A 22,573-nucleotide genomic window follows, 5' to 3' on the forward strand; every position below is an offset into this window, starting at 1 on the left:
TGAGGATATATATTTTTTTTTTTTGGATAAGAAAGTTATTTCTTTTCAAATTAAATCTAGATCAATCAAAAACAAACTGACAGCTCCCATCTTTTCTTCTGCAAAGAGCTATCCATTGCTATATATATATATACTACGATAAATGTTATTTTAAATACCCCTCTCCAGGCGCGCCGGAAGCAGTTTGGGATTGGGGGGGCAAACATTCCAGGGGGCTCACCTTCCGAGGGCAGTGACGTAATGAGAAAAAACGTTCGGAAGGGGGGGGGGGCAGACGAAAAATCTGCATCACCACCAGTCTTACACGTTACATGCAGGTCCCGCGGAACGTTTTTCAAAGTGAAGTATTAACGATCAGGTAGAGCGTAAATTGGCGTGGGGTCCAGCCTCGGCAGGGTGTCAAGGGGCTGAGCCCCGGAAGCTCAGGGATTTTAGGTATTTAATTACGGTTAGATGAGCATCCAGGGGCCTCTTTAAGGCCATTGACGTGTTCCAGAGGGGGGGGGGGGAGCCCCCAGAAGCTCAGAGGTTTTAATATTTAACTACGGTCAGATGAGCAACCAGGGGCCGCCCTAGGGCACTTGGCAGGGCCCCCGGAAGCTCAGGGGTTTTAGGTATTGAATAATGGTCAGATGAGCATCCAGGGGCCCGCCTTATAGGGCCCTTGGTGGGGTCCAGGGGGCAGAGCCCCCGGAAGCTCAGGGGTTTTAGGGATTTAATAATGGTCAGATGAGCATCCAGGGGCCCGCCTTATAGGGCCCTTGGTGGGGTCCAGGGGGCAGAGCCCCCGGAAGCTCAGGGGTTTTAGGTATTTAATTACGGTCAGATGAGCATCCAGGGGCCCGCCTTAGAGCCCTTGGTGGGGTCCAGGGGGCAGAGCCCCCGGAAGCTCAGGGGTTTTAGGTATTTAATTACGGTCAGATGAGCATCCAGGGGCCCGCCTTAGGGCCCTTGGTGGGGTCCGGGGGCGGAGCACCCGTAAGCTCTGGGGTTTTAGGCATTTAATTACGGTCAGATGAGCATTTTTTATGCCTTATTTGTGACATTGGCAGGTCACTTATTTTTTCTCTCCGTCTTTCTTTCTTTTTCTCTTTAACATACTTTTTCAAAAAGTGAGGGGGAGGGGCTCGAGCCCAGCCACTTTGCAGACCATGTCATAAAGGCTTCTAAATAAGCGTATTTTTCGCCCGACTGTAATTTGGGAATTTCTTATTTTCCAACAAACGCATAAAAAGGTATGACTTAAAAAAAAATGGAGAAAAAATACCGGAAAATCATGTCATAACAGCAACATGTGTAAATCACTGGTATCGTATAGATATACCCCCCCCCCCCATCAGTACGCGAGCGTTCAGGGGCTCATGTCTTCTCACCCCTATAACAAAACCAAAAAAACAGACACGTTTTCCCATTCTCGCACAATATGTCCACGATATGCGCGTATCGCTATTATAAACCGTATAGGTAGCATGCGCAATGTTTATAAAAATTTAATTCCTGTGAACTTTCCTTTTCTTTGAATGGAATGGTATATGTGCTTTAATTCAGGTTTTTATTATTGTTATGTTCTTTTGGGTTAAAAATACAAACCATGTTTATTCCTTTACTGCTTTTTTTTTTTTTTTTTGGAGGGGGGGGGGCGTTTTTGGGGGGCAAAAATGCGTTTTGCCCCCCCACTTTTTTGACTGGGGGGGCAACTGCCCCCCCTGCCCCCCCACTTCCGGCGCCTATGCCCCTCTCCATGGTTGAAGGAAACTATCTCTTTCATATAGGGACATGTAAGTAAATTTAGACGAAAAAACGTTTGGAGATGAGTAGACTAACTGTACAGAAGTGGGCGTGTGTAAGTACATGTAATCAAAACAGTAGCAAAGCAGTACTGCACTATCCCCAGTGGTGCGGTGTGTGTGATGATACGTTGGTGGTACGCACATCGAACCCTTCGAGTTAGGCGCTGGATGCGAGGTCGTCTCGACACGGTATATTATGAACTTTGTAAGTGATCACAAAAGAACTTCCGCATGTTTTATGCTACTGTGCATAGCTAGCTGTGCTTTGTGTTGTTTGGCTTCTGTTTGGCTTCGATTCGCAGTGGTTTCTAATCATCGGGACTCAAGAAAAGATATATACTTGATTCTGGAAAAATGGCTTCCTTGAAATTTGTTCCCAAGGAGGAGCGCCAGGAACAGGTGGTATTGGCCAGGCAGCTGGAGTCGTCTGCGAACGTCCAGCTTCACGGTAAGTTTCATTCATACGGTATATTTTGTTATCATAATTATTGTCCAACTCTTTTAATATCAACGTTGTTTTCATAAGAGCAAGGGCCAGGGCAAAATGATTAATTAATCTGACCATAGAGAGTTACAGGTGCCTCCTCGTCTAATGTGTTGGATGAAAAATAGGTTTTAATTTTAAGCATTTATTCCATCAAAACTTATTTTTCAATTCAATGTAGGTCTGGTCTATTCTCTTTAAAAATCAGTACGGTAGGTCACTGTGGCACTATAATACAAATTTTTAGGGGGCAAATACAGGATTCTGTGATATACAGTGTGAGTCCAAACCTATTTGGTTTTATTATTGATTTGTAAATAAAAGTTATCCCTGCATAAGTTGAATCTGTTGGTACTGCAAAAAACATTTTGACATATATTTATGCAAAATTTGACTTTGGGAGTGTAAGTACCGTAAATCTCTGTGTATAAGACGCACTTTGCCTGGCAATGTCTCCCAGCTCAGTCATACAAGGTGTGTTGACTCACCACTCGGAACTTAGAACAACATTACCTGTATGGCCGATTTTTTTTTTTTTTGTCTGTCATCTTTAGTTTTAAAAATGACATTGTTACTATTATTTGTGACAAGTTCACGAGCACAAATCGGCGCCTTCAAGTACTGCACCTCGCAGTAAAATAAAGGTCTTCCCACGCGTGGGTTTTTGTACACGAACTTGGCTTGCTGCCTCCAGAGTCAGCAAAAAAAAGGGCTGCGTATGTCTTATACACAGGTGTGTCTTAATATACACATCATCATTTACGGTAACATTTTTTGTATTGATTGGTCCAAAAGATTTATTCGACTTTTAAAGAGAAAATTCTACTCATGCGACTTTGAGTTATATGCAATTAACTGTATCGTGTTCTAGTTCATGAATATTAGATTGAAGACTGCTTGGATATGAGAGATTTTCAGCTTGTTAAATGCATTGAACAGTGCACGGCTACATTGTAGGCTAGCTACATGTAGCTGCATGTAGCTGCATGCTAGCTTGTTGTAATGAATATGGAATGTGATCTAATCAACAGCTCAGTCACTCCCATACTGTGTGATATATTGTTATTCACTTTCTGACTTCTACCGTCCTGATGAGTAGTGATCATGTCTATATGGATGCAGATTATATTCAGCTAATATCAGAGGTGTGTGCAGGATTTTGTGATGGGGGGGGGGATACTAGGAGTATCAGAGCTGTTCAGCATTTTTTTATTTTTTTTATTTATTCATTACTATTTTTTTTTATTTATTTTTTTTTTATTTTTATTTTTTATTTATTTATTTATTTATTTTATTTATTTATTTATTTATTTTTTTTTTTTTTTGGGGGGGGGGGGGGGGTGCCCCACCTCAAATAAATTTTCGACCATAATATTTGTTGCTATCAATGAATTATACCACATGTATCTAGGCCAATTGATGTGCCACTCAGGTTTTCAAAAGTAGGGTGTTTAAAGGTTTAGATCATTTTCTTGATTGACACAGCCTATTATGTGTAAAAGAATAATGTGGGACTCACAAGTTATTCTATTTTAATTGTTGGTCTCAAAAGAGCATTCATCTGTCTTTCTTTATTTTGTATTCTTTGGTCAATGCTTGAGAGGGGTTTCAGCCCACCCCCCCCCCCCCCCCTCTTTCCTGGACACGCTAGTGACAATAGCTGTGACCCTACCAATAAACAATGAAACCCGAAGTAGTGTGAACTATGTAATTTGATTTTTTTTTTCTCACTCCAACACGTTTATGATTGACAAAAGCTGACTCAATTTAATAAAAGACTTCAAGAAAAAAAAGGTTTGCCTATTAATATTATAAGTTATCTATTGTTGTTTATTGTCTTTGTGTTGATGTTTGCTCAACCCCCCCCCCCCCCCCCCCCGAAAAAAGATCACCAAATCAACATAGAGGAAAATGCTCTTACAGTAATTTGGGGTCTGGTCACCAAATGGTACCTTCCTGTGAGGTTTAGAATTTCTAGTAACAAGATATTGTCAATTTCCTGTTTTCATAACATGCATTTTAATATGAAATGCTGTTAGTACAAGTAGAAGAATGATAAGGAATTGTCTTTCAGGTGTGCCCACTATCCATTTTTAAATATCATAGTTTATTTGCTTGTTTGTTTGTTATATTTTTAGTTAGTTTGTTTTTCTTTCTTTGTTGTTTTGGAGTTGTAAGTCCTCTATGGTGTATTTAAAACTGAGAGAAATTTCGAGGAATATCTCTTTTAACTTCTTTGACACTTAATAACACTCTGCATCACAACATTTTAAAATGTGAACTCTGTCATTTCCCCATAAATTTATGTTTAAATATAAGTGTTTTCCTTGAAGCATGTGACAGTATCCTTCCCTAGCCACTTAAATGGGTTGTCTACATGCCCCATTGCCCTTCCAGGCAGACCCATTAAGCTTGACAGAAGCCATAAATCATTTAACATGCTAACCTGAACCCAAGCACATTTTTTCCGCTCATTGAATCTTGGTATCCAACCAGGACATGCAAAGGTCATCTCAGTTCGTGTAGATTGACAACAACATCAGTGAGGGAGTGGTCTGACTGCCAGACCAGAAATAGTTCAAGATCAAAGATAATTTGTCTGCTGAGAAGCAGAAGGTCGTTAGTCATGCTCTAACACAGAGTTACCGGTAATGCCCTTCTGCATCTCAACAGACAGACAAATAGACTTTGCAGTTTTTAAAACTCGAAAGTAAAAGTTTTAAAAAATATATACCAGTATATATATTGTAATAAACAATATAATAGAACATAGAAGAGAAGAGGATGAAAATAAAACATTTATAAGCCTGTAAGGTATTATGCATTATATTCTATTTCACTGTTGTACACATATCAAGGTAATGATATTACTTATCTAACTTTCCTGAAAGAGAAACGAAAAAAAGGTTCTCAGAGAATAAGTTGGGATGAAATTTTTAAATTTTCAGATTCATTACTAGTTACTGGCTATTTTATCACATGCTTTTTTATCTTCTTGTAAAACAACGGTAAAATGTATGGTAGATCTTGGGAGAACTTGTACTTAAATAGAGTTGTTTGTTTGTTGGTTCGTTTTCATTAAAATAATATCAACAAAATGATTTTGTCTTTATTTTTTTGTCTCCCAGGAGCTACAGTAACATCTCTTACACTGAATGGATGTGATAGATTATTTTTAAGGTAAGGCACAAACAAATAAAATATCTTTTTGCCTTTTTGAATATTTCTTATTTTATGCCGTTGATTTCAACTAATTTTTTATGTGAAGGTTTTCAATAACTGTTGTTTCGATATGAATTATTTTTAAAACATAACAACTTTCTATTTAAGGTTTGTGAATCAGTCAGTAAGTCTTTAAAACTTTCCAAATGTATTATGAAATTTTTTGATGTCATATTACCCTGTACTAATTTAATGTATGCCTTATTCCAGTCAGTGTTTCCCCCTACATTTATGTAATGACATTTTGTGAAACATTCTCACTGTTTTCTCTATCAATTAGTGAAAAAGCTGTGTTTAATAACAAGAAGGCGATACGGGGTGGTATTCCAGTCATCTTTCGTAAGTATAATAATAATTTTGTCTGTTTCTTAGTATGTTTGTTTGTTTGTTTGTCTGTCTGTTTTACAATGATATGACTGATTACCATGTCATGATAAAGTGGGTTTTATGTAACATTTTGGCATCATAATCATCATAGAAGATACATACTTTTTTTGTGTGAATACTCACTGGAGTAGCCCCCCCCCCCCCCTACCCCAGCACACCCACTCCTTTTGACTACCGGCTCTATTTTGGCCCACAACTGTATATTATGTAATATTATTTTTATTGTCTGTTTATCTTTATATCTGATCATCAAATAAGTTTAAGGAGTGTTACGGTAGATGTTTTCTCTAGAAATACAAGTATTGTTGTTTCTCCCATTTCCCCCTTTTTTCCATGTTTAGTTAAGGGTATAATGAGCATCTCCCGGTACGCTTGTTAAAGTGATTTCAGATCACATCAGCTTTGATTATGTCAAAGAAATATCACACAGGAACATGTAGGCCTTACTATAGTGTAGATTGCTGGCAAGCTTGTCATCATTGATGAATTCCATCATCAAGCAGGGAACCTACATAACTGCACAATGACACAGGGAGGCACTGGTAGGCACGTGGGTGTGTTTGGCTAGGGATGCCAGATTTAATTGACCCAACCTTGTAAGCTCAAGCTCAAGTGATGTGCACTGTTGAATTAACAAGACCCATTACACATGATATATATGTACAAGTAATCGTCAATAAAAAAAAATAGATTTGAAAGTATTGACATTGTATTTTTAAAACATTATCATCATAATATTGTATTCTCATTTTGAAAATTGATGAGGATCAATCAATTTAAAGGCTAAGCTATATGCACCATATCTTTTGCTTTGGAGTTTAGCTCTATTACATTTTGTTGACTTCCATTATAAGGCAGTCACAGTGAAATTCATCTAAATTTCAAGCAGGAGATGAATAAAAAGTGAATTACATAGGTGAAATATCTTCTTCTTTTTTTGTAGTTTGAAAATAAACATATTCATTATTTCAGTCTTTCTTATAATGATGACCAAATTTAATTTAGGAACAGGAACAATATTCATTTTTTTTTCATTGTATTTTTGTGTGATACAAATAATTTAATAGGATATTTGTCCACTTTCACAGTCATTTTGATACATACAAATGTATTAGTAATGACTTTATGTGTGTTGACTGTCATTCTTCCTTGCTACCATAGCCCAGTTTGGTCCATGGGATCTAGGAGCTCAGCATGGGTTTGCTAGAACAACACCTTGGGTCCTGACTGACAAACAAACAGTAAGTTCAGCAAAATCTTCAACAACAACAAAAACACAATCCAGAGTGGAATTTTTCTGATATGGTTTTTTCGTCGTGTTCATGTGTAGTTGCAGAACAATTTCTGACAAAACTCCAGAATTTGAGAAAAACTGATTGTTTTAACTTGCAGTGTAAATACCCCTACATATCAGGGTTCAAGTTTCGTGGACTAGCAGAACTCCAAACCAACAAAAGTCTCAACATCTCTAACGAGCAAAAAGACAAATTAATAACTAAAGAAGAAGGGCTCATCACATTATGTAGACATTTACATCGTACAAAATCACATTTTTTTTTATTGTTTTGGAAGGAAATCTATATGAAGTGTAATCATTATTAAAGGTAAAGACCAGTTATGGTCATGCGATTGCATTGTGAACGAAACGTTGTGGAATCGATCAGAAAAGGTTGATCATCTAGCATTTAGCATCTGCAAGGTTCTGGAGTCATCAAAATGATAAGAAATTTGGCCCATTCTTCGTAAAGTTACAAGCACTATACACAGAAAGATGTATATGGGACTACCCTATATCTCTCACAGACCATGAGAGAAACAAATTTACCAAATATATGAATTAGTAGGCGGTTTCCCGGCAAATTTTTTATCATCATGTATTAGTCAAAACATATTCTTTCACATGATTGGTAATGCTCGAGAGCTTCCATTTCATTTTTTGAGATTGGGGCATTTCCAAAACTGGTCTTTACCTTTAGGGACAAAATTGTATATATAGTAATAGAAAATGACCATTTACTGAGGTTACCATTCAAACTTAAAATTATTCAAAATATTATAAATAAGAAATAAAACAAATTTATTCCTTATGAAAAAAAGAATTAGGCCTACTAAACATTTTAAGGTAATTTTTAAAGGAACTGTGGCAAACTTTGCAATTTTCTCTGTACAGAAAATGTTGATAAAATTTCTTTTTCTTAGTTATTGATGACAAAATAAATTTGTATATCAAAAAACATATGTGCAATCATTATATCTAGGGTGAATGTATAATTGACAATTGGGTTATCAGGGTGGACTTCCCCTTTAAGAGCATGGAGACAGTGGGTGCATACATGGGAGGATGGGGGCAAATATTTGTTTAAGGGTATCCTAGCTATGCCAGCTGTTCAAATTTCTCTACAGAGACATAGATATGGGAGAAATTCAAAAGTACATTGGAAGATAACACATCAATTATCCTGATCAGGAGAGTATGCAGTGAATGCATGTGACCATGTGACCGATAGTACATTCTATGTTTTGTGAATATACAGAGCTTTTCAAAGTCAAAGGTTAAAAATTATGTTTTTATGATACTCATAGTAAAAGGGTTTTGATGCTCCTTTAGAAAGTATATTATGCATTATTGATTTCATGATATTTGAGTATTCTATTTTATATAAATAACTTGTTTCTAGAAGTTGCTTTCATTAAAGACACATTATAAGATGATTAAATAAAAATAAAAATAAAATTAATAATTTAGGAATCTGTATTATCCTTTGTAGCAATGTTGATTTACATTTGTTGTTAGTGTAACATATTTTCCGTCTTTGCAACGTTCTCCTGGTGCTTCAGAACTAATATGATGCATCCAGGATTAATGTGTACTCTTTGAGCAAAATGTAGCTTTAATTTTGCTGTTCAAACTATTATTCTCTCTCTCTCTCTCTCTCTCTCTCTCCCTCCATCTCTCTCCTTTTTTTCTCTCTCTCTCTCTCTCTCTCCCTCCATCTCTCTCCTTTTCTCTCTCTCTCTCTCTCTCTTTCTCTCTCTCTCTCTCTCTCTCTCTCTGTCTCTCTCTTTCTCTCTCTCTTATCTCGTAAAGGATCCCAAGAAGGAAGTCCTTTGTACATTTGAGCTGGAGGATGATCTAGAAACACGCAGTATATGGAATCATAAGTGAGTATTATTGGATGTAGTCATAATAGTCTTGAAAAGCAAAGTACATTATACATGTATGGATCATGAACATATAGGCCTCTGATATTGATAGAACTATCATCACATTGAATTAAATCCCTTTAATTGTTTGTCACGCCAGCATTTTTTACTTAGATTTTTTACTGAATACATTTTCTAAATCTTAGATTAATTTTGCCCCTGAGTGATAAATTTTGTGGTAGATCTATGTGGTTAGATAATACTTTAATTTGTCATTGGACGGAATCTTAATGGCTGAACAATAATTCAATCTGCAGTACAGTAGTGCAGGTTAATGCTCATGAGCACAATCAACTGTACTGCATTTATAACTGTAAAATTCTAAATATCAAATATGTGATGATAAATGTTATCTGTTTTTTTTTCTTCTTCAGATTCAAGGTGAAATACACAGTTGCTCTGAAGAAAAAGAATGCTGTCTTTGACTTTTCTGTCACAAATACAGGTACTGATTCCTTCAGCTTCAAATATCATCTGCAGAGTATTATGTAATTGTAAAGGGCTAATATTTTCTTGTTTATTATCCACTAACGTCAATATATAAGGAAGATATACAGGACTCCAATAAGTAATATCAACATACTTGCTCTAATTGAGAACAACAAAAAAGGCTACCCTGGGTAAACAAGTAATAATAAATATTATTATCATTATGTTGTTGTGTTTTTTTCTTTTTCAAAACCGTCCAAATACATAATGTTCTGTGTGAGGATATTGTAGTACAATACATTTATGATTTTGTAACTGATCATTAATTTTACATAAGAGCTCTGGGGCCATGCACGGAATAGCAATACCATATTCACGTAGAATCAATGATAATGACCTTATATTAAAAAAAAAGAGATTGATATTAAGTAACTACAGGAATAAGAAAAATAAGTATGACTGAATGTATGTGTCAGAACTTTATAGCACTGAGTGTGATGAGCAATGGAGTGTGATCTGATGTGGTGATAACCAAGGGCCAAATACTTGACATCCAATCTTCACCAAAATGATTGATGGTCCATGTGCATGCAGCTAGCTGAGCAAATAGTTTCCTTCAATTTGAAGTACATTTATAACAGTAACATGGGGTTCCTTGTAGCTCTGACATATAGCCTGTTTGGCTGTATATTCAAGCAAGTTAACTAGATGATAGAAAATAATAATAAAGATAAAGAAATAATGAAAGAAAACAAAATCTCAAAAATTGTCAATTTGATGTGAAATACAAGTGTAATACAACAAATTTCATCGAAATATTAGAGTTTCAATTTAGAAACATAGTGTGCAATAATTCTGTTTTAATCAACCACTTGTACTTTGGTAACGGATGAGGATAGAAAAGAAGAATGATGTAAGGTCAACATACACACTGGCTTTAAATTATCAGGAATAGCTACAGCATCACAGCTAGGGACTGTGCAAAGTGTAGTCTACAGACCAGATAGTTTAGACCCTTCTGTTTATGCTGACAACTATCATTATATCAACAAGCCTCTAAAGTCTCTATGTAGAATAGTCTATATTTCACCACTCTCTTTTCACCTCTTTACTGGTACTCAAGGAAAAAAAAAGATTTAAGGAAAGAAATTATTTTCTGTGCCCTCCCCCTCGATCCTCTGAGAAAAGACAAATACAATTTTATAGAATAGTCTGTATATGCAGTTCTCTATTCATCTTACCGTAACAAATCCAAAATAGTTAAAGTAAAGAATTCAAAGAACCTGCAATTAAAATCAATCAGCTACCAAATGATCAAATGTTGCTTCACTACAGCATTTGCATTTAATACACAGCAAAGCAGATGAATGCTCGATTCCCTGCACATAAATGATATGTGTATCCCTGAATGTAAATAGACTAGATTGGCGGTGTAATTCAATGATTGGATTGCCATACAGTTGATCTTCTCAGCAATCCACGTCTTAATTCACATCATATTAGTAACATATGGACTCACTGGGGAATATAAGATGGGAGTGAAAGACAATTTGCCAATGCCCCCCCCCCCCTCTCAATTTGAACCTAATCTAAGTAGTTCTTATTAAAGTACACATTTTTGTTGTTGCTTGTCAGACATTTTTCAGAATTGTGCTTAAAAATATATAACATCTTTAATCTGTTAGAATTCATTTACTTGTCGTTGTCACCATTGTTAATTGTTGTTGTTGTTGTTGTGTTCATATTGATCTGTAACTTTAAAGTTTGCAGGTGTGCAAGGGCCTTTAAAAAAAAATCAACGTCTGTTGAAAGACAGTATGTGGAAACAGACAAATACAAATCAATGTACAGTATATATATGTAATCATTGTATAATATTTTGATCTCCCATGCAGGCTTGGCTAAATTAGAATTCACCTGTCTTCTACACACATACTTCAGAGTAGATGACATAGCCAATGTATCAATAACAGGCCTCAATGGACTAGAGTATGTAGACAAGGTAATAGTTCAATATCAGGTCGAGTTCTGGGCCTGTCTCATAAACAGTTGGGATTAATCAAACTTATTTACAATCAATTGCAATGTGAAAGAAACCGTGTGGAAGTGATCGGAGGAGGTTGATGATGTAGCACATAAGTATTGGTGTATACTGTGAGGTTTTGGAATCTTCAAAATTATAAGAAATTGGCTCAGTCTTGCTAAAAGTATATCTTGTTAGATTTCCTTTCACTATATACTGAGTTTATTTTATGCTATCCATGTTTACTATGTTCATGAAAATCTGCTCTGAGTGCTCTCTGGTTTTTTTTAATTTCCATCATTAGTCAGACTACCCACATAATTAGATGATATGATTCTAATCAAATGATAACGTGATGTTAATTGTGTGTTATTATATTGTTTTGCTTACTGGCAAGTATTTTATATCATCAGTTACAGTCAAACTTACAAAATGCATCTTTCCGCAAGTACCTAGAGTAGGACTGTAGCCCGTTACTAGTAAAGTCGATTTTACTTTATTTCCAGTAATCAAAATGCACAAGTTCAAATTGTCAGACATATGTCCACACCTTGTGAGGCTTTAAGAGCAACAAACTTTTCTTTTGGAAAGCAGGCTTTATATTCAAATACATATCCAAAAATGTTTAACTTGACATTAATTTCCCTAGTGACTTCTGCTCCAGGTTTTACTTCATCACAATAATAAAGTAGGGTTAGGATTAAATATAGTGTTGGGTTCAGGGTTGAATTTAGGAATTCACTTTGTGCTCCAGGATAATCACTGCATAGTAATTGCTGCTGGAGTGTACTGTTGTAGAATCTGAAAATGGTTCATTCAGCTGTTGTAAGTGTATGCAGTAGAGTACCGGTATGGATTTAAATTGTTTATTATTTTTGTAAATAGATTCGAGGGGGAGCCACATTCACGGAGGACAGGGATCTAGTGACAGTGGGAGAAAACTATGACAGGTGAGTCTCAGCAACCTCTTCTTTGATATGTCAACAAATACCATTAGTAGGTTGTTTGTACTAGTGGGCTAGAGATAATTGTTTATCAGCTGTGTCCAGTAAACATTTAACCTCAATAGTGCAACCAAATCCACAAACATTTAGTGGTATGACAATGGGACAAATTTTGTTTTTATCATAGTGTCACTTTGATCGTGATTAATATATTGTTTCACATCTAAACTTAGCAATTCATTGGAAAATGGAGAACCAGTGAACTAGAGCTACATTTTCTTAATACTCTGTATGTATTGTATGTTTTTTTAAAAATGAAGAATGGAATTAATACCAATGTGAACCAGAGCTGTGTTTGTGCACATGCAAAACTGAAATGCAAATATCAGCGAACAAACAACTGTTTTAAACAGTAGGTTAAAGATAGTAAGTGTTACAGCATTAATGAAACATGTACAGCACAAAACGATTAGGTAGAGCATACAAAATGACATTATCAAATATGAACTTTGCCTTTTCAACATCCTTGTTATTTTGTTTGAACTGTTATGACTCATATGCTACAATTTAATGACAGATTTATTAACATGACACTTATTAAGTGATAGATTAATCCACTTTATGATGGGGATTCTTTGGAGAAGAAAATGCAAAGTTCAAGGGCTTTATTAACATTGATTGTTTAGACAAACTCTTCTCATAGTCTTGAACAGTTTTGTAGTTTATGCATATTCTATTTTTACCAATCTATTTCCAACATTTATACGCTATGCCTTAAAACAGGTTGTATTCTCTTGATATCACCTTGTAAATCCCTCTATGCCTCAACCCTGCCCCTTTCTTTTCTTTTGAGAAACACTTAACAATCAATGAAAAAAGTATGATTATAACAGATTTATAAGAGATTTAATCAGTCATGTGTACAATGCGTACCATTTATATGACAAAAGTGAATCAGTGACTATTTTGTTTTACAATAATAATTTTAAAAGGGTGAGGATAATTAGCATTCCTAATTTCAATTCAAAGTGATTGTTATTGGACATTTCTTTTCCCCCAGAGTATACCAGCAAACACCCAATAAACATGAAATCAGAAACACAATTGACGGAGCAACCATTATCTTGGAGAAAAACAACTTTCCTGATACAGGTACAGTTTTTATCTAGTCATAAAATTGCCAAAAGGTTTATCTTGAAACTCAATCATTAGATTGCAGCTTCTGCATTTAGTAATGCACTTTGGTTTAATAGTCATTTATTTGTCATTTGTGTATTTTAATGTCTGAATTCTGAATCTGAATATAGTACAGCTCAACAAATAGAAATGGTGCTACAGAATTCTAGTCTGTAAGTGTTTGCGGAAGGAAAGAATATTTGAAGGAAACTAATTTCAGTAAAAGGCTTTTTGTGTGATCTTCTGGTTAAAGGAGTAACAGGGTGATGTGGGATGTGACTATCTTTTCACATTCTAGCTTGTAATATGAAGCCTGAATCGGCATTTGTTTTGCTATTTTTGTTATCCAAACAATTTTTTTTTTTAAAGTGTAAATGAATTCAATGACTTGCATTACCAGGTAAAGTAATAGTATAAGATTACTAGGATGGCAAGCACTTTTGAGTAAATATGAATTAGCACAGCTTACAAAAAAATATGTATCATATTGGATGTATTTGTAGTTAAAGTGTAAGGAGTGGTTACTTCACAACAAAGACATTTTGATTAAAAAAAAAAACTACCAATCAACATCTCTGCAAATTTAAGCACACAGACAAAAATACAACCTTTCACTTTAATGTTACCATACTGAATTTCTGTTTGTATCTATTTCTGCTTCTTTTTTAAACATTCAGTGGTATGGAATCCATGGGCAGAGAAAGCAAAACAGATGAGTGACTTTGGTGATGATGAATACACTAAGATGATTTGTGTAGAAGCTGGCCATGTTTCTACACCAGTAACGCTACAACCTGAACAAACGTTCTTCGCAAGTCAGAGCATCGCTGTCAAATAATAAATTTAAAAAGAAAACGTCTGCCAAAAGCCAGAGGGGTATTAACTCACTACTCTGCATAATGTGGTATAATGGTATATATATTGAAAATCTGTCTTTTACTGAAATTGCTACCACTGCTGTAATGTATTTTCTATTGCCACATCTTTTGATGAAGGCGTACATAGAGCATATCAGGTTCTTGTACCCAAGCATCATCACAGGTGATGCATTGTGGGACTTGGCTGTCAACACATCAGAACATCGTGGGCAGCAGATATTACGTAAATATGAAGTAGTGTAGGTAGAATACTCTCCCTTAAAGGTGAAGTGTACTATTGTTTTAAACAGATGAATACAAAATGCATACAAGAAAAGAATTACAAAGTAATATCTGGTAATAAAAGTGATAAACAGTTTGGCATTGTAAAAGATATTATACACCCTTGTGGTTCTCAGCAGAAGCCTAAATCAGGTTGTTTTTGATACTTCATATACTATATACATTTATGAGAGGTGGTAGTGGTATGAACTTGATTCTCATTATGATTGGAATGTTGATTTTTATTCTTTCATGTATGTCTCTGATTTGAAATGTATATTTTTTTCGAAAGGGGAATCCCATTAAAGAAAAGAAACTATTGCAGATGTGAAGGCCACAGCAGCGCTTTACAGCGCCACCTGAAGTTGATGATGATCACTTAATCAATGTTACAAAACTGTGTCATAAAGTGTGTTGCAATGATATACGTTTGCTTAGGTTGGTATGTAAAACAACAGATGATTGAACATGCAACTCTCTAATGTAATTTTAAAATCAAGATGAACAGGTGGTAGGGGAGAATTGGAATTAAAATATATCTCTTGTTACTTTAAAGACAGTTTGTATTATCGTATGGATTTTGTTTTTGTTTTGCTTAACTTGATCATATATATATTTAATTTTAATTTTTCTACTTTCATTTTTGTAGAGTATGACAGAGGGGAGGGCAAATCATTTAATGGATTTATTATAATTCACCCGTATAGAATAATGATTGTATTCAAAATATTTGAATAGCTGCCTGGCAAAAAAAAGGTGATATAAGAAAAAGCCTGAAAAATTCATGAAATATCTACAATCTACATAATAGACCATTCTATTCCGATAGCCACTTAAACACAATTTTTTCAAAAAAAAATTTGACTTCTGTGATTTTCACCTATTTGACAGTAATACAGTTTTATCATGCAGCAAATCTGATTCATGAGAAAATCAAATTGATTATTACGCTTTGTTATTTAGAGACAAAAAAATTTAATATGTACCATACTTAATGTGCTTTATTAGCAGTATAATCGTGTCTTTCAAAGAAATTGCAATTAATTCAAATTATTGTTTATTCTTGTTCAGTTAAAACAAGAAAGAAATGTAAAATGAAACACTTAATTATCTTTATTGAAAGAAATATATTGTTCTTTAGAAAAGGTTTAATATTTGTATTGCATATTTATAATTGTCAAATGCAATATTTTATGGTAAAAGGCTGAAATTCAATATTTTATCAGATAGAAATATATTAATATTTTACAATATACATGTATTAACCATGAAAATCTTATAGATTTCTTTTCTTTAACCGCAATTGTCACATGATATTTTGACTGATTTGTTATGCTATCTGTATATTTTGTGCTTTTAAAAATGTTCAATTTAAGTTTGTACAATGTTATTGTTTATTTTACGCAACTTTGACCCCAAATCCATTCCAGTGTATTATCATTGAGAACCCAATTTCTTAATGCACAAACTCATGAAGATTTGGTATCAGCTGTATACATCAAGAAAGTTATATATCATGTCATTATTTCACGTAAAACATTTAGTTTGAATAGGAAGAGATTGATCTTTAGTGATCTTATAAGCAATTTACTAAACTCATTACATTAGACAGCAATCCTATCATATTGTTTGTTTAGAGCCAGAAGGGTGTTAAGTCTATGTAACTGACATGAGTTAAAGCCCTTCTGATTCTCAGCAGACGTTGCATAGTTGTATCATATATACATTGCGCATGCTCAGGCTTTTTCTATTAAATTGAAATATTTTGCATTTTCATTAATACTGAAATGACAATGATGTTGAACGGTGCTGCTAGGTATAAAAGGAAATCAACTTTGAATATTCTTTGAAGTCATCAATAGCATCAGATTTGAAAATCAGAGCTTAGTGTATACTTACACAAATACACTGTAGTTCTGTTTAAAAAAAAATGTGAGTTAGGGGTATTATTTCTGGTAACAGTTTTATTGTAGGTATTAGCACTTTCATTTGCTTTTTCTTATGTTGTGAAAATGATGTTAGTTGGTAAGTCAGTAGGCTTTGGAAATAAGAAACCAAATCATTCATACGTACGGTATGTGGGGATCAGTGATTGACTGTGTCCTCTAGAGACCCTGATCATTGATCATTCACAAGCACTTTTTGATACCAAACACTTATCACCAGTTATTTTATGTTTTGTATACCCCCAGGCTACCGGGAAAGGGATAAAATTCATATTTAAAAAAAAATAATTATTGTAATATTCTGAAGGGCAGAAAAAAAGAAATTACTGATATTTTTTGTTTAAAAAACACCATTATTCCAAAGTGGACATATTGTGACATTAAAACAAAAAATTCAGAAAGAAAGTTGCATCAAACAGTAGTTATGGGTACATGTATTTCTTTATACTACCACATTATGGCCGTTCTGTATTGATTTCCACATATGTATTGTCTAGCATTTCCTGGATAACATTTTATTATAATCTGCCAAAAGAAGGAATTGCAATTCCCATTTAATATATGTGCAGGTTTTTTAATTCTTTCATAATTCTGTACATGTATTGTGATGGGTACTTTTTTTTATACCACTTGTAACTTTTTAGCAATAAATTGAAAGGTTTGGATGAGAAAAATCTACATGGAAATTTTGTCTGTCTGTTTGCAAGATTATTTGAATCTACAATTACTCTAAGATTATTTGAATAGATCTAAGACTCTTAAAGTGCAATTAGTCCACATTTTTATTAGAGTAGAAAGGATAGCTTTACATTTGAATATAAAATGTTTATTTGGATTTCTGCTTCTGATAATACCAGCTTGAAGCAGCTTGAGTAGACCAAGAGCTATGCTAGCAGGAGTCTCAATCCTGGCAGGTTCAACCGAGCCAGACAGATCAAAGGGTAGGATTGAGGGAAGGGAAAGCTGTGGACTTACATCCTCTTGGAACACACCCACAGCTGGACTACATCCTTGTGAGGAAGATCTGGATGATGAACAGCCTCATTAATGTAGAAGCATACACAAGCTTCACAAGCACTGGATCAGACCCCCGAATTGTATCGGCAAAGATTAACCTCAGCCTAAGAAAAGCAACAACTGCAAGTGGTAGGGTTCTGCATGACTGACCTGCCTTGAAAAAAGACAAAGAGTTGCTCTGGCACCTTATCTGTTTGTGATTATCTCGGGCTACGCTATCGGGAGAGCAATAGGAGGTAAAGAAGATGAAAAAAAGACAAAGGAGCAGAAGACACGATCTAACAACAATCACTGGCTGTCTTCGCCTTTGCAGATGATATTGCCCTAGTCTCCAATGAAATCCAACAAGCACTTCCCTTCTTCTGAAAGTGGAGAAAGAAGCAGCTGAAGTGGGTCTACATTTTAACCTTAAAAAAAGAAGGACATATGTCACATTCAAAACAAAAGAGGAATCTCACCTATACACAATGAGCACATAAGTAGAGAAGCTAGGTGACGGTGATTTCAAGTACCTTGGCAGCCACCTGGACAGCTTTCAAAAGGACAACTCAATCAGAAAAGAGGCTTAGAGAGCTTTGGACAAGATAAAAGTATGGAAGTCCAAAATGAGCAAAGAGTGGAAGATCAGTCTCTTCCAAGCAGTTCTGTAGAATTAGTTTACTGCCTTACGATCATGGACAATTGGCTGCAAAAAGGCAAGGCAATTAGATGATGCTACACCTGGCTGCTCAGAGCAGCCCTGAATGTCAAAGTAGATGCAGAACACCACATAATTAATGCAGACCTATGTGGATCTACCAAAACTCTGAAAAACTAGAACAGGGAAGACTGGAGCTTGTTGGCACCTGCTTCAGGAGAAGATGACATTTTCTCCCAACTTCTGTTATGGACTCCATCACATTGGCAAAGAGGCAGAGAAAGACCAGCCTAATAATAGATGTGATCGTAGAGGCTGTTCACACCGGCAGAGATAGCGCGCGCTAGACCGCGCTATCTCTGCGGTTTGGAAGGTACAACGTCGTTTCGGTCCGCCCAACAGCGAGCCACGGCGAGCCAAAACGGCGTGCCACTGGAGCACCTCTTGGGGGTGGTCCACGAGAGATAGCGCGGTCTAGCGCGCGCTAGAAAAAAGGGGGTGCTACGATAGACCGCGCTATCTCATTGCGGTGTGAACAGCCTCATAGAGAAGACAGTGCATGGACTGGAAGTTGAAGAACTAGGAAATAGAAAGACCTGGTCCATCATATCATGACAAACAGGAAGGACTTGGCTTAAAGTAAAAGTTAGTCATTGTTTAGATAGTTGATTTTGTTTGATGCCGTGTTCCTGGAAAATAGATAAATAAAGATAAAATTGTTTGTTTTCAACATATTGGGTAAGGGATATTTGACATTGTTTCCTTCCATCTAAACATGCTGAGAAGGCATCCCCTCCCTAGAGCTAGTCTCAACCCCCCCCCCCCACACACACACACACACATATGCAGTCCCAGCTTACGGTGGATTGGAAACCTTAATGATCAGCAGAGGGGACAGGAATTATGATGTCAATAAAACTGAAACTAAGCTGCTACAGCACTGTATAAAAAGAAAACAAAAGAAGTAATGACATGACCAACAACCGGGAATTGCCGATCGATACTTTGCAGGAGTGCCTCAACATAATAGGACTACATCATGTTATTGGTGCATGTATATTAATTATTCAGCTCATCTGTATCTTGCATCATTCTGTGGTGTGTTTTCAGAACATATGCAATTAACAACTAAATTATTCATACCCCTTGAAAATTTGATTTTGTTTTTTTGTTGTTGGTGCTTTTCGTTATTCATTAATGCAAGGGTCACTCTGTGGCCTGGACCCACCCTCCTCAGAGGTCGCCAAATATCGACGTCGACTCGACGCCTAAGCCTGACCCTGACCTATTTGTTGTTGTAGTGAAGTCCTAACGTTCGTTTTTCTTCATTGGGTGAAGCTTTACTATACAAATTGATGAAATGTGTGAAGCTTTGACGAGTAATTTGTTTTTTCTGGTGATGTGACATCGAATCCAATCGGTCGCCTTGTTTGTTCAGGTGATGTGACATCGAAGCCACTACCGGTCGCGTCGAAAATATGTCGAAATCATGTCGAAATCGTGCGTTTCAAAACAACTATTTAATTTTTATTCCGGTCACTCATGCACTCGCATGATTCATCAAAACCGTTTAGCATTTCTCGCTCCGGTTAACCGTTATTTGCATACATTTTGGAATGTGCTAATAGCCGATGATAAAGATAATCAAAGAAACCGCAGTGTAATATTACACCCTGGCCGCTGCGCGCTAGCTTTCTGGCAGCAGTTATCCCCATGAATGAATTTGTAAACAATAAAACAACCAGCCCCCTTCTCTCTTTTCTCACCCTCTTTATTCCCTTCTCTCTGCAATGTGTTCATCGCTCATGTACCTTTTCTTATTACTGCACTCTCGGCTCACAACTTTCTAAATGTTTACACATTCGATGGTCAGTTCCTCTCACATCCCTTCTCCCCCGAGTCTCTCTCTCTCTCTTTCAATATTAATATCCATCCCTTGCCGACTCGCCCCCTAAAATAATGTTCATATATAAATAAAATACAAAAATATTGATAACAATAATAATTGAAGTTTTAGAAATATCAATCAACAAAGTCTTGGATATTATTTGTGAGTAATTTAAGTTTTTGATCATTCTTCAATTCAGCCGATTAACACAGCCACCCTTTCTTACTTCGATCTTCACTCATGTCCCTGCCTCGTCCATGCTAGGGACATGCAGGGACATGCTAGCCCATATGCATGCTCTCTCAGTCACACACACACATGTACACACAAACCTCCGGCGCCCAAATACACTGTACATACACACAGATGGAGAGCTCATGCTTGTCACATGCACACATGTGGGCGTGGCTTCTTGACCTCCCACTGAACTGGGTACGGTGAAAGCACGCGCGGTCACCATGTAATTTATGCTGGTATCAAACTCCACCCACATAGCTAGAGAACCTTCCTGATTGGTCACTAACTTGGATCAGCTCATTGCAGGGTGTGTCTTGGGTGTGTGTGATACACACTTCCACATAATTTCATATGGCAATGATACATGCAGGGAGCTCTCTCCCTGACCATGTGCAAACATTGCATTGCAAAGGCATATATAAACACGTCACAGATCAGCTATCTTCACAGAGTAACTTTGCAAGGTTAATCATGATATCAAATTCAGATGAGGAATAATAAGACATGTTTTATGTTGTTTATTACTGGTCTCTGTTTATCAGGATGACCCAATTTGTGCCATAGTCCGGGGCTGGGAATGCTCAGCCCGACAGTCTGAAGACCAGCAGGGTTCCGAGCTACAGCACTATTAAAAATACTGTATTTTCACTTTTTCAGATTATTATTAAACGGTTAAACGAAACCGCCCGTATACTTTTAACGGTTAACCGTTTAGCACAAAAACCGTAATGACTCAGGCTTAGGTGAAACAGTGGTGAAGCTTGAACTATGCAAATGGCCAGTATGGTGAAACAGTGGTGAAGCTTCAGACCGGCCGAAAACTTACAAAAGTGAAGCCTCACCTATGGAAAACTGACACAAGTGAAGCCTCACCTATGTAAAACTGACAAAAGTGAAGCATCACCTATGCAAATAATTCAAAGGGTGAAGCCTGGACTAACACATTTGCTGATAAGAGTGATGCTTTGCCTTTGTTTTTTGTAAAGCACATGAAGTGATGGTGAAACCCTGAGGTTACAAATAATTGGCTCAGGTGAAGAAAGGTGATGACCTGAGGAGGGTGGGTCCAGGCCACAGAGTGACCCTTGCATAAGAATAAAAGATGGACTGGTTGAAAAAGGCCCTTCATCAAATACTTTTAGATGTCCTTGGCATATCCTGTGGTGTGCTCCCAAAACATATACGGTACATGTAGTATTGATGAGAAATTCTCTGTATGCTGTGTTGAATTTCTTTGTTTCTGTACCCAATGCAATATCCAGTATACTTGCTAATTCTTTCTCTCTGGTTGTTCTCTTTGTCTCCCCATCTCTCCCCATCTCTTTCTTTCTTTCTCCCCTCTCTCACCCCTCTTTCACTCACTCACATACTTGAGGATCCATTAAATTTGGTTAATATATTTTCATGATTAAATCCTGACTAGATCCACAGAATTAAAAAGGGCAACCAATTAGACAAATTGGACATTTCAAGAGCAAGTATGTCCAAACTTTATTCCAGACATACGAGGAGACATGATAGGAGCAATATTGCTTTTCATATTAAAGTCATAGGTACATATAATCACTAGGATCCAATCAAAACAAATAATGTATTGGATCATATAAAGGATTTTCCTCTAATCTTCTACACCTCAAGGAAAGGATGTCAAATTGACATATTTAAGCAAAAATGTCATATTTTCCAAGCAAACATTATTTTCCATGCATTTATGGCTCTATATGAATAGGATATACATGGTAGCATTTCACCCAAATGGCTTAAAGATACTATGTCCCTTTTGCAGCCAACATCAAAATCTCTAGAACTTTGCAGGAATTATCAATATGTCATGTATGTCCTATCTGTGAAATTTAAACGTTAGCAGTGTCCTAATATTCAAATTATGCAAGGAAACCTGTTTACTTGCTAGACTTTACTGTCAGACACTATTGAGTGACTAACTGATTTGTTTATCTTCTTTGGTAATAAAATACATAAAATGAGCTTTAAAGGGTACATGAGCATTTGTCTACATCAATAACCCACTTCTTGTAATGGCCAAAATTAA

General features: G+C 36.1%; 1 protein-coding gene across 1 annotated transcript; it reads left to right on the top strand.

The window, feature by feature from the left end:
- The first annotated feature begins 1,915 nt into the window (after positions 1-1,915).
- LOC100892136 (putative glucose-6-phosphate 1-epimerase) lies at positions 1,916-17,430 on the top strand. Its single transcript, XM_003730923.3, has 10 exons — positions 1,916-2,238; positions 5,403-5,454; positions 5,777-5,835; positions 7,045-7,124; positions 8,972-9,045; positions 9,462-9,532; positions 11,412-11,518; positions 12,425-12,489; positions 13,544-13,635; positions 14,337-17,430. Exons 1-10 carry the CDS (start codon positions 2,145-2,147, stop codon positions 14,495-14,497), a joined length of 855 nt encoding a protein of 284 aa, XP_003730971.1. The 5' UTR covers positions 1,916-2,144; the 3' UTR covers positions 14,498-17,430.
- The last annotated feature ends 5,143 nt before the right edge of the window (positions 17,431-22,573 follow it).

The sequence above is a fragment of the Strongylocentrotus purpuratus genome, unplaced genomic scaffold, assembly GCF_000002235.5.
Source record: "Strongylocentrotus purpuratus isolate Spur 01 unplaced genomic scaffold, Spur_5.0 spur5_scaffold_9, whole genome shotgun sequence".
Classification (NCBI taxonomy): domain Eukaryota; kingdom Metazoa; phylum Echinodermata; class Echinoidea; order Camarodonta; family Strongylocentrotidae; genus Strongylocentrotus; species Strongylocentrotus purpuratus.

Coding starts and splice junctions, on each gene's coding strand:
- LOC100892136 (XM_003730923.3), top strand. CDS start 2,145: ATGGCTTCCTTGAAATTTGTTCCCAAGGAGGAGCGCCAGGAACAGGTG. Junction 7,125..8,971: donor TCCTGACTGACAAACAAACA/GTAAGTTCAGCA, acceptor TATCTCGTAAAG/GATCCCAAGAAGGAAGTCCT. Junction 9,046..9,461: donor CGCAGTATATGGAATCATAA/GTGAGTATTATT, acceptor TTTCTTCTTCAG/ATTCAAGGTGAAATACACAG.